At 35.1% G+C, this 13,298-nt stretch overlaps 1 protein-coding gene across 1 annotated transcript in view; it reads right to left on the minus strand.

The window, feature by feature from the left end:
* Nucleotides 1–2,033: 2,033 nt before the first annotated feature.
* Nucleotides 2,034–13,298, minus strand: part of grk6 (G protein-coupled receptor kinase 6) — a 54,044-nt gene continuing 42,779 nt past the window's right edge. The window contains exons 9-16 of the mRNA XM_023342716.1: nt 11,733–11,923; nt 11,606–11,643; nt 10,642–10,731; nt 9,760–9,968; nt 9,442–9,579; nt 7,297–7,434; nt 5,257–5,391; nt 2,034–3,808 (exon numbers count right to left, since the gene is read on the minus strand). Coding sequence (XP_023198484.1) covers nt 3,758–3,808; nt 5,257–5,391; nt 7,297–7,434; nt 9,442–9,579; nt 9,760–9,968; nt 10,642–10,731; nt 11,606–11,643; nt 11,733–11,923 — 990 coding nt within the window. The 3' untranslated portion in view covers nt 2,034–3,757. The remainder of the gene's footprint in view (nt 3,809–5,256; nt 5,392–7,296; nt 7,435–9,441; nt 9,580–9,759; nt 9,969–10,641; nt 10,732–11,605; nt 11,644–11,732; nt 11,924–13,298) is intronic.

The raw sequence follows: 13,298 nt of genomic DNA on the forward strand, positions 1-13,298 counted from the left end.
ATGATTCATGATGATGATTCAGACTCTGAGTGTAACACAACAGCAGGGAGATAAAGACAAATACAGTAAACGGTGATGAATGACGGCTTTATTATGGACTTTAAGGTGTTTGTGTAGGAGAGACCATCAGTGGGCGTCTACTTTTATACTTTTATCTTCCTTTTGTGTTCAATTGAACTATTGGAACAAATAGTTTGCTTCAGTCTAACAATAACTGGCTTAAAATGTATTCTAAATTGTTAGCTCACTCATTCTCTCCAAATCATCTACACTAGACGCGTTTTATGATGTATTTTTATGTTTCCACGTTTGTATAACATTATAATGCGTCTTGGCTCCAACACACTTGAATCAATAAATAGTAAACAACCAGGCCTCTACGACATGCAAAGATATTACAGTTGAAACCAGTTTAGATACACTAAATAAACACAAACAAGCACCTTTTTTTCTTAATGTCTGAAGTGAAATCAACCAAACGTTTCTATTTGTTATTTGTTAGCTGAATGAGAAAGAAAATGTATCAGAGATATACAGTATTTATTAGTGTCTTCAAAATCAGATGTTTACAGACAGAACTCCGCATTTCTCTCTGAACCACCTTTTGTTGATTAACCTGCCTTGGCATAAATATTGTATCGGCTTTCTTTTTTGACAGTGGGCGTGAAACGTCAGGACACATTCAAATAAACAGAAGGAAGCCTGAATAATGGACGTACCTTAGTGCTATTGAAGAAGCTGCTGCAACTTAATACCAAACAAGTGAGCTGAGACAGAAATTACACCTAATTATCCATCATTTGCCAATAAAACCAAGGAATACAGGAAAACATGGTGGCAGTGGCGCTAAAAATATTTTTAGTCGACAGGAAATTTGAAAATATCACTATGTAATTATGTGTTATTGGAAGACATTACTAACAATACCCAACACCAAGTATGAAGTTTTTAAAAAAGGAAAACATAAAAATACAATTCAATTAAATATAAAGTTTTTGCAATCATCCTAATTAAAGTGGCCAAAACTTTTTGGTCCTGCATCCTTGACATGTCACTTTATTTGCAGAAGTTGTTAGCATGTAGAGGAGGGGAAACAGGCAGTAGTTATGGAGCTACAGTGAATAAAAACACAACTGATATCAGTCTTCCTAAGTGTTCACGTATTGACCATACTATGATGCTGTTGTTCTTTCAAACGTTTGATGAAAGAGACTCTAATCTGTTTAATCTGTAAAAAAAAAAAAAGAAGCATATAATAAATCAACAAACAACACTTAGCCTGGTGGAAATGCAAGTAAAGCCTGCCAGGCTTATGATACACTGGGGGAAAATTTAATCTTCATCCCGGCCGCTTCACACTCAAACTGCTCCAGTGAAAGCTATAGATCAAGATCTGGTGTGACCAATGGGACCATATCATCGGAAAAAACCCAGAGATTTGATCTCAGTGGTGTAGCAAGCTTTTAAAAAGTGGGAAAAAGATGGGAGTTGATTGGAAAGGGATTGTGGCAGAAGATCATGAAGTGTTCAAGCTCAAAAAGTGAAGCAACAATACCTGAAATGCACAGAAAAAAACATATTTTTATGTTCAACTACATAATATTAGGCTACAAAATTCAAGCGTAGTTTTGTTTTGTAAATTCTGTCACGTCCTGGAATATTTTTAGCTGTTGGTTGGGATTGGCTCTTCTTCATCCAAGAAATACGCTGATTGGATGAAAACAATTTATCCTTTGCTGACGGTGTGGTTCATTTTATGCTGGGTGGTTGCTTACGTGTTAACAATGTACTTTGCATTGAAAGACACATGAAATTTCAGATCTTTTTGGCCTTCTTGGTGTTCCACATGTGAGGAGCAGGAATGCCAGATACGAATTTTGCAATGGAGTGTGACATATAAACGCTTAAGACCACAAATTATTGTTTGATTATAAAGATAGATGCACTCACATCGGTTTCATAGGACACTCACCACAGAAATTCAGTTTCTGTGTCCCTGCTACAGAGGAAAGAGGAAAAAAGTCAACCACATGGACAGTCAGAGGTATCTCATTTTAATAGCTTACAAACAGTCACCATATTCTTTGAAGGTTTTCTAGCAGAGGAATATCGATGTCTGTTCAGACCCACCGCAGTCTGAGGATTAAACCAGGATGTCTCAGTCATTATTCCAGCTTCAGAATGACTTGTGATTGGATGGGGATGATGTGGAGGAGTGTCTTTACGGAGGCACAGCAAGAGGCTAAATGTCTGTCAAATAATATTGGTGCTATTTGTTTAAGACACAGGAAAATAACAGCAAATCCATCTGAAATTGTTAGAAGGAATTCCAGATACAGACTGGTTTATAGTGGTTACAGTGGAAATAAACAATAGATTAAAGAAAAGAAAAAGATTTATGACTAATGGATCAGTGAAGGCACATTTGATTCAAACATCTCCTAAGTTTTCCAGTCAGAAAATGACCAGAAAAATGCACATTTATTCAACTTAGACTACTATAATATAAAACCATATCTACATGGTAGGAATAGACAGCAAATTAAAAGGTTTGAATTTAATCCAAACTGTAACAATAGAAAAGATCAGGAATTTCAACAATAATTTTCTGGTATAGCCAACTCATTTAGTTTAGATCAGCATTTCTTTAACTTATTCTGGTTTTTTGTTTAATAAATAATGACAGCATTGAATATGTTGTTTTCTGAACTTGAGATCAGACTTAAATAAGGTTGAAGAGGATTGAAAAGGATACACATACACTTCATATGTATACAGCCCCCTTAACTAATTAGTAAACAGTCCACCTGTGTGCAATTTAATCAGGCGACAATCATTAAGAACAAAATCTATTTTGCAAGAAGAGAAAAATGTGTTCTTTTCAAAGCGAAGAGAAAAATGTGTCATTTTCCTCCCTCCAATCAAAGTTTGCATTACTCTGTGTTGGCTTATCACAAAATCCCAATAAAATACTCTCCAGTTTGTAGCTGTAACATATGGAATTGTGAGGAAGTTCAAAAGGTGTGAATTTTTTTATTTTTTTGCAAAGAACTGTAACCCCTAACCCTTTAAAAAAACATTTTGAAATTTCATTGAATGTCTTGGAAAGGATCTCACTCCTTCTGATGTTTTAAGATGAATTCAAGTCGACTACTAACAAGCTGTAAGGAATAAACCGTTAATGTGGTTGTTTCTTATAAAACCACTTTGATTTACAAGAAAAGGCACAAGTCTGAATGCACCTCTGTAAAACGATGAGTTTATCTGAAGCTGCTCCGAAACGAGGAGCCGATTGTCTCAACAAGGAAGAAAAAATAAAATATGCAGAAGCAGATTTGTACATGAGGGGAAAATGTTGACAAAACCAGTAAAAAAAACAGAACAGGGATGTGGAGGACATGTGTGGTCACAGTTCATGGGCTTAAAGTCACTGGCTTCCCCCTCAACGTGGGAACGAGAGAGGAACGTCCAGTCCTCCCTGAGTAATCACTGCCACTGTGTCCTAAAGCAAGGCACTTCTACAGCAGGAGCTGCTCGGCAGCAGCGGACGAAAGCAAACTTCCCCTGGACAATAAAGGTCAAAACCATAATAGTTTTCTGTCCATCTGTGTTCCCAGTTGGAAAAGTGTCCACAGCAAAGTTTTCACACTTTTAAATAAATTCAAACATTATGACTATGTTGAAAATATACATTCTGGGAAACGTTGTGCAAAAGTTGTAAACAAAACATATTTCATATGGGTGGGTGGGCGTGTGTTCACAGCCTGGTGGGCTCCTCATCGCTGTCGCTGCAGTTACCACAGCAGTCCTGCAGGGGGAGGCAGAGAGAGTACAGAAACTGAGAACTCATCCGATTTAAAATGAATGCTCTTCTCATTTTAATTCAGTTAATGTATAATTAGTTCACGTAATATGAAAAAGATTTAATTTATATTTAGAAATGCAGTTAATATGGAAATCAGTTCAGTGAAATATTCAAATTCAACTACAGTAGAGCCTGCTGGGTACCACAGACACAGCAAATGGCTGAAATCCACAAATATTTATATTCAAACACCATATATACCTCAATATGCATTAATACATGCAGTGGGAAATGTCTTAGCACTGCAACAGAGGCTGAAACTCTGCTCTTTCAGGATTCAGCCAATCAGAGGCAAGGAGAATGAATACCTCTCCTGGATTGGCTGCTTTGCAAGTGCCAGCCACAAGAGTATAAAGCTTCACAAGCTGGATTTTCACTTTAGACAACCTCTACAAAAAAGTCTTTGAATAAGTGGATTTTCTGTGAATTACTTTGAGTCATGTTCCACTGAAAAATTCATAAATAACTGAATCATGAACAGGCAGGGGTTCACTGTACATATTCAATTGGGAAATCTTTTCCATCTAATGTATGGTTCACATTTTAAAATTGTCAGACTTTTTTTTTTTAAACCTGAGAAAATCCAAAAATAATTATAAAATATCTTAGCTTTTGCATTTTTGATGATGCGTGGTATCGAGCCACACATGAACCATTTTCACTCAACATTCAGATGTGAAATGGGAAATAAATAAAAATTAAACCAAACGTGAGTTCAGAGTAAACAAACATGGTCAACAGGGAAGAAACAATGACTGTAGTTGGTTGACTATATTTTAAACCAACGATTTAAACGATTTAAAAAAACGATACTAAGACATTCTGGTGTGTTTCTGTCACCTCAGTTTCTGATTGGCTACCTTTCACATTCGATAGGCTGTGTTCTTGTTTGTTCTTGGACAACCACCAAGTGGACTCAATATCACCAAGTGATATTGAGTCAAAACAATCCAACATGTTGAATATCCAAGATATTAGATTATAGCAGTCCCCAAACTGAAGTAGGCATAAGAAAACCCAGCTCACTGCATAGAGTTGAAAGCAAGCAAGTAGTAACAGTGGAAAGGAACCACTCCCTTTGAACATAAAGAAACGTCAAGAAGCAAGACCGGCCATTTAGGTTTTGCAGACTAGACTAGAAGAAGGTGTAAAGCTCAAAAATTTTACATTTCTGAATAAATGTGCTGTTATTCAGGAAGTGAAAACCTAAAAACTGATGGGTAAAATGTTAAAATCAATGTCTACTGTGGCAAATATGAGATTAAGCATGTCAATTATTCAAAATCAATGTAAACACATTGTCCTTGTTCACTTTTCCATACTTATCCAAGCCTTAATAATGGTAAAAGCAATCTTCTTATTTACTTTTCCAAACTTTTAAGACTTCTCACCTGCCGGCCGAAGAGCCGCTGCAGCAGTCCCTGTTTGGGTGTCGGAGTCGGCTGTCCTCTCCAGTCCAGGTCTGGAGGAATGGCGCCGTCCTCATAAAACACATTCAGCTCAGAGAAACACTCCGTCTCGATCATCTGTACAAAACAAAGCACAAAAACGTCAGAAAATATGATTTTAGATCAATGTTTTGCTAACTGTGAAGCATATGAAACTGAGCAGGTCCTTTCATTAGATCCACCTGCTGTCATCCGTTAAAATTATGCTTATTTGTTTGTTTTTTTAATATGTACAAAGAATACTTAAAACATGAACATGGAAGTATAACTTTATCAATATTACCACTCCTTATCAGCCTAGATAATCTTCCATTTTATTTAATATCTATATTTATTTAGGATTTAATAGTTAACCCAACATTATAGTATCTACTTAATTTTAATTACGGTTTCTTTACATTTCACCCACAAAAAAAACTAGCATTAATAATAAAACACACACAAGAAAGTAAAAATATTACAAATCATATCCAGCAATAATAATATGCTTATGTTCTAGTTTGAACACTTTTATGTTTGAATGTTGTCTAAGTTCAATATTCAAATTATTCCAGTTTCATTCGACTTACTGACACACAAAAGCATTTTCTAGTAGTTCTGAATCTGAACAGGTTAAACTCTGATTCCTCTATTTCTTAGAAATTTGCTCCTGTAGGTTTTTAACAAAACATAATTGTTTTCTGCTAATTGTTTCTTTTTAGCTTTGTAAAGAATTGGAACTGTCTGTAATTTTATTATGTCAATGAATTTTAATACTTTAGATTTTACAAATACCATACTGGTGTTTTCTAACACACTGTTTTTAATGTATTATTCTTATTGAATAATGTTAGTGGTTGTTAGTGGAGCCACACAAAGATTGAGCTGACTGAGCAGCTGTCTTCTGGCAACCCAGAGGTACATGTTGTTGTTTGTAGTAATTTTGGCCAATATTTAACACTTTTTAAATGCTTCGGAAATAAATTCACTTCCTGTGATATTTTGTTGCTTATTTATCTCCAAACTAACAAGCAAGAAAAGAAAAAGAAGACTATTGGTAGATGTTAATAAGAAAAATCTCACCCTCTCCTCATGTCACACTGTGCTGGTTGTTTCATTCTGCAGTGTCATTTCTCATATGCAGCAGGGAGAAGGGGATTTTTTTTGCATCTGGCTCATAAGATGGGTAAAATATATTTTTTCCCTCTTCTCTAGCTTTATTCAAACATATAAAAATGTTGCTTTAGATTACTTTACTATAATTTCTTTTATTTATTTATATTTTTGTCTTCATGGGAGAATAATCTTTACTTTTTTAACTGTCTTTAGGACGACTGTGGCTCGATGGTAGAGTAGTTATCTTGCAATCAGAAGGTTGTAGGTTTGATTCCAGCTTCCTCCTGCCACATGTCGATGTACCTCTGAACCCCAAATTGCCTACTGATCGTGTATAAATGTGTTTGTGTTTGTGAGTGTGACTGGGCACTGAATGTGACTCAAGTGTAAAGTGCTTTGAGTGGTCAAAATGACTGGAAAAGCGCTATATAAGTTCAGTCCATTTACCATTTCTTTGTTTAAATTGACCTCAACAACTAAGATAAATGGGATATTTCTCCTACATCTCCAGAAAACCACATGAGGAATATTTAGGACAGAACCATTCTCTACCAAATCAAAAAGCCTCTAAATATAGTTCAGTTTATAACAATATCACCAACTATTGGCAGAGTGGGCACATGACCATTTTTTGTATTTCTGATCTGGACTGAGCCAATTTTGATCCAGAATGAAAGAAAAAATATCTTATGAAAATATTGATTTGGTGTAAACATGTTAACGAGACGTAAGCTGTGGATTAGGTTCTCTAACCTTTGAAGGTTATTCATGTTAGCAAATCTGAAGGTAGAGCAAAAACAACAACACAACAACTTTCTACTGAACTATGCCTGTGAAAAATCAATCTTTCAACAGTTTCCTCATCATTGTGGTGGGTGCTGCTTTGACCTCATTCTGCCAGGGGATGGAGACACTTCCTGTCGACACTTTGCTGTAGAACGACTCGTCTTTCGGGTCCAGCTCCACGCCCTTTACCGTAGAGAACTGCTCGATGTCCAGCACATCTTTAGCATAAATAGCCTGAGGCTGAAAGCATAAACATGGACAGAAACGGCAGCATTAACACATATGAAAGCAGAGTTTAGACACAAACAGTTTGAAGATGTGAAAAACAAAAGAAAATCCCTTTGCAGAACTGAAAATTTGCTTTAGAACGATATTAGGTCTCAAAATAACTTTAATTTACATTTTAATCTCTCCTGAGCCTCTGCGACATTCTGATTCAAACAGATTAATTAACTCCACTTCCTGTGTCTATTTAAAGAGCTTCCCACTGGAAGTTTCTCCTTCTGTTATATTATTAGCCTGATCTCATCTAAAATCACTGACAGTGATGATGAATGAGACGAGTATTTCAGTAAAATAATTACTTTGTTAAACCAGAAACATGAACAGAGTAAATTCAATAAAGTTTGCAAAAACTATTTGTGCAATTTGAAATTTTGAAATGAAAACAAACACTGAAGCAAACCAATCAACATAACCCAACATGTTGTGCAGTTTCTCTCCAAAAAAATCAGAGGAAAGTTCTTGTTTCAGTATTGAAGGCTACGTTCACAAAGAAAGTCTTGATGTTCAATTCCGATTTTTTTTCTTTTTCTTTTTTTTTTTTTTGCATGACTGTTGATATTTGTAATTAAACCCAACTTTTGTGCGAGTGGCTTATGACCCCAAACAACCCACATTCGCAGAAGAAGACTGATGGCACACTGACTAGTAATAATGGATGGAGCCACCTATGGATCACTTTTTAAAATTTATTCAGCAATGGCAGCCTACAGTTTTGTCACAAAATCATAACGAAACATAGGAAGATCAGAAAAAGAAAGCACAACTAAAGCAATGTCGCTTTGTGAAGCATTGACTGCAACTTCTGCAGAGATGTCTGTTTGGCTGCATAGAAAGAGCCACAAATGGGGGGTAGTGATGTGATGCGCTTCACTGACTCAGACTTCATTCATGATTTCCTAATTACAAGTTTTACACATTGTTTACATTCAGGTTTACCGTGTCTGGCTTCTTCTGGTGCAGACGCATGTCTCATATCAATGACAAAAAAAGTCAGAAAAAATGACTGTTCAGATTGCAGACACTTTTAAAATTATTGGATATGTACAGTATCTGATTTAGTGCCATATGTGATGACTCAAATCAGTGTCTTGGGGTTGAAGATTGAAATTAGGCTGTTCAGACTGCTGTGAAAAAGTCGCATATGGATCTCATTTCAGCAAAAAAAGCGGATTTATCTGCTGTGTAAACATAACCTTATATTCCTCAAGAAGAGCTGGAAAGTGTCACTTTAGGATCATCGTACTTTGAAATTTTAAACTTCAATGCTATTAAATGTCAGAGAAAAATGATGTTACTTATAAAAAAAATCTTCAAAATATTACAGAAATCCTGGAGAAAATGCTCCGAAGTGAAATTAAGAAAAAGTCAAATAGACTCAAAACACAGTACAGCTCTGTGAAAAGAAAGAGATGCCAGAGGGGAATTATATACTATCAAAGGTTATATATAAAAGTTATATATATATATATATATATATATATATATATATATATATATATATATATATATATATATATATATATATATATATATATATGAAATATATTTTGCATTATATATAAAAGAATTATATACTATTCAAAGACCAAAATCAATGACAAACTGTCTTCAGACTGATATGAAGTTTACTAATGATTATTAAATATTATGTTTCTCATATTCTAAAGGCTTGTTGGAACAGATGAATCCTATTTGTCCTAAAGAAGGTGATCCAATCAGATTCCTCGCCAATAGTAGCAACTCGGCACTTTTGAGCCCAATGCTTCTGAAAGTCTCATGTCTGAATACAAGGACATCAATTACTTGTTCAATATGTTAATTAGTAACATTAATTAAAGATACTCTCCTGAAACTGAGCGAAACCAATGATCAAAGCTAAAGAAAAAAATAAAAATAGTTTTCATTCAGAACAACTTTATATTTTCCTGCTGTAAATATTTGCAGTAATTCTGATGGACTTACGTCAGGGATGAAGGGTGGTTGTAGCATGCCGGCCTCCAACCGTTTGAAGTTGATGGGGCGGAAGATTGGGTGACCTTTGACCTCAGAAGCCCCGCCCCCAAGGGAGCCCAGCCTCTTTGTGGGATCTTTGGCCAGCAGCTGAGGAGTTTACAAAATCAAGCATTTCAAAAAGTCTGCACATGTATAGTAAACTTAAAAAACTCTTTACAAAATAAGAGCCTGAAACCTTAGCTTTATAAACACTACAATTAAAAGGATCATTAGTAAAGTCCCGAATAGAAGTAATGAAATAAAATGAGGGGAAAATGGAAATCTTACCATTTTACAGATGGACTTTGCCTCTTCAGAGAACTTACTGGAGTATTCCTCCTGCACCTCCTTGACCAGCCGCTCCACTTCCTCCCTTTTGATCTTCTTCTTCCTCTGCTGAAATGGTGACTGGCCCTCGATCATCTCATACAGCAGGCAGCCCAGCGCCCACCAGTCGGGGCTGAAGGTGTACCGCTCGTTCATCACCACCTCTGGGGCTGAACGACATGAGGAGGAAAACTGCTAAAGCTGTGGTGACGCCAGAAACTTGAGAAGAGTCTGACATATACATAAATATATATATATATATATATATATATATATATATATTTTTTTTTTTTTTTTTTTACTTTGGCTGCAAACATTTGATCAAATCAACATGGAAATGGTTCAGCAGAATCAAAATAAATAAACAAAACACCAGACAAATGAAATGGATACTGAAATCTCTAAATAATACTGTTCTCTTAAAAATGGGCCAGTTGAGACCACTGCACTAGACTGAAGACTTTTGTCATTCAGTCTTTGGTAGAAAGAGATAGAGACATGATTAAGACAATGATGCAAATCTAAGTTATTGAGCTTATTTTAATTTATCATGCAATTAATTAATTTACTGCTTATTGTGACAGGTGTGCCTGTACTCAACATAAAAGTTGGACTTTTAAACATTTTTTGGTATTGGTACAATAACTGAAGAGATACTTTTTGAAGTGATGCTTGGAAGTGTTCAGGTTGCTGTATCTTGTTCATAAATAAATAAGTAATTTTGCTTTCTGAATATGAAAATTTGGAAAAATCGATAGGTTTTCACAAAGAGACATAAATGAAAATGTGTTGCGTACTCAACAAATAAAATGAAACAGAAAGTACAGGAGTAAACATACTCACCCATGTATCCAACTGTCCCCACCCGGCCCTTGATGGTTTCTCCGTCTGGCACACGGATGGCCAGACCCAGGTCTGATATTCTGATATGACCTACAGACAAAAACAAGGAAACATACAGGACAGAGACATGTGTTCTCAAAATAATAATTGCTTTAAATAACACTTTTTTTTCCTTTTTAAGCTTGGGTTTATTATCTGGACTATAACTTTGTGCTGTATCTGGAGAAATTTGTTCTTATGTCTGTGGTGTAATTTATATAATTTAATATTATATAAGCAGCACTTATTTTAATCACATAAACTAATGTCTGACCCAGAGGGAAAGATACTTCTTGTTTTTATGCATGTCAAAACAGACACTTCTTTACATTTAATTTTTAATATCAGATCTCACATCAGTGCTGATAGAATCAGATCGCCCTCTGGTGTTCAACAGCAGAAAATGTACTTCACAGTCATCTAGCATCAAAAATAATGTGCAAGAAAAAAATTCCAGGAAAAGTTACCATGTAAGAAATTCGTTTAATTAAAAGTGAAATAGACTTGCTTATATTCAAAAACGGCAAATGCAAAAAAGGATAGAGACATTTTATCTTAAATTAATTTGAACCATTTTTGTTCAAATAAGAAATTGGTTTAAGAATGAATTTTTAAGAATGAGTTAAGTTTAAGAATGAGTTTTTAAAAGTCTTTTAAAACTCTTACAAGTTTTAAAAGATTTTTTTAATGTAGATAACTATTGCAAAAAAAAGTTTGTATTTGCTGTTATAACCTCAAAACTATTATATTTTAGTACTTATTTTTGCCCATTAAAATTATCTGAAAAAAGGTGAAGTCTCCATTTTAAGAAGTATAAAAATAACTTTTAGCATGTTTATCAGTGGATTACAGCTCAATTTACAGGATGTGTATGCTCTCTGTTAGTCTGTCACAGTATATAAGAGAACCTGTTGATTAGACTCACCGTGGTCATCTAGCAGGATGTTTTCTGGCTTCAGATCCCTGAGTGACGGAATGAGAAAATGCAACCAGAGTCAGAGAGAGGCTGCATGAATAAGATGAAGTTGGTTTTAGTTTTTAAAGGAGCTCACCTGTAGACGATCCGCTCTCGGTGCAGGTCCTCCAGACCGCAGCAGATCTCTGCAGCATAAAACACGGCTCTCCTCTCATCAAAGCCTGCATCTCCCATGTGGTAGATGTGAAACTTGAGGTCTCCGCCATTCATCAAGGTCAGCACGAGACACAGCGCATCTTTCGTTTCGTAGGCATACGCTAAACTCACCTGGACAGAAATCAACTCTGATTTAGAGATTATGTCACTTGAAGACTTTTATAGTTTAGTGGGTCTTAAAGGACAACCGAAACGTAACCATGAACTACATTTTTAAAAATCATATCTTCCGACCATGATTGACAAAAGAACAGAGAAAATTGAAGTTATAAAGTACACACAATTAAAAAAACAAAAACTAAACAGCTTAAGTGCTAGCAAAACATCTAGTGATAATATTAATGATGTATATAAACACAAACAGTGGTTTTGTTACTATTAAAACAATGCTTGATGAGAGTGAGGAGAGACAAACTTAAGAGTTCCTTTTAACTCCAGAATATCATAAAGTATGTCGTATTTGGGCTGATAAGTCACAACAGTCTTCAGTAATCAAGAATGTTGCGACTGGACTGTTGTTAAGCCAGCCAATGTGTTCAACCCAGTTACAGTCTGGTCAACTTTTACACTGGGTTCAACCCCGTTACTTGATACATTGTTATGATTTTTTTTTTTATAACAACAAATATTAAGCTAATATTTTTTGGGCGATATGCGAAGTTTAAAGAATCAGTCAAAACATAAAAAAGCCTGATTTAAGGTTCATTTTAAAGTGTATTTTCATAATTTGTGAAAAGCGCTTTTACATCAAGTTGCCATATTCTACTTGTCAGTCTAATTATTATGAATCACAATCAAATAAAATATATTTACAGTTAGTTATTATATTCAAGGGACAGGTGATCTCAAAGGAACTGGAAGAATTAGTTTAATTATGTTATGGAGTTATACTGATAGAGGAATGAAATTGTCCCGTTATGGGGTTGAATTTAAAGCAACCTAACCTAAGAAATTCGTATTAATGTTTGGGTTTTCATGCATAAGGTGGGGAGACATATTTTCTTGGAGGTTAAAAGAGTCCTTCAATTGATGGAGTGTTGAAAAACAATTTTTTTGTGGTATATTTTTAGTAACCTGAGACCCCAAAATGTACCAAATTCAGAGAATCGCCCACCTAAGTAATTTTTAAAAAAATGTAGCTAACTTAATGCAAACTGACAGCTAACAATACAGCAAAAGTAGTGAATGGCTAATACCAAAGCAAAAGTTAAAAGAAAGTAAACAGAAAACAAAATTCATCAAAAAAAAGAAAATGATGTTTCTTACATCATTAAATAAATACCTTCTCAAATAGCAAAAGTTACAGGCAGCATTCTGAAGGCTAAAGTTAAAATGCATCTAACTGCGTTCCTAAATTCATGGATAGCTTGCAGTGAAGCTAAAGCATTTGCTAAACATCTCTGTGATGGCTGCAGTTACAGCCACACAAATGTGGTAATATTCACTCTCACCACACGCAATAAGTTCATTTCACTTATATTTGGAT

This window comes from Xiphophorus maculatus, chromosome 11, assembly GCF_002775205.1.
Source record: "Xiphophorus maculatus strain JP 163 A chromosome 11, X_maculatus-5.0-male, whole genome shotgun sequence".
In the NCBI taxonomy this organism is placed as follows: Eukaryota; Metazoa; Chordata; class Actinopteri; order Cyprinodontiformes; family Poeciliidae; genus Xiphophorus; species Xiphophorus maculatus.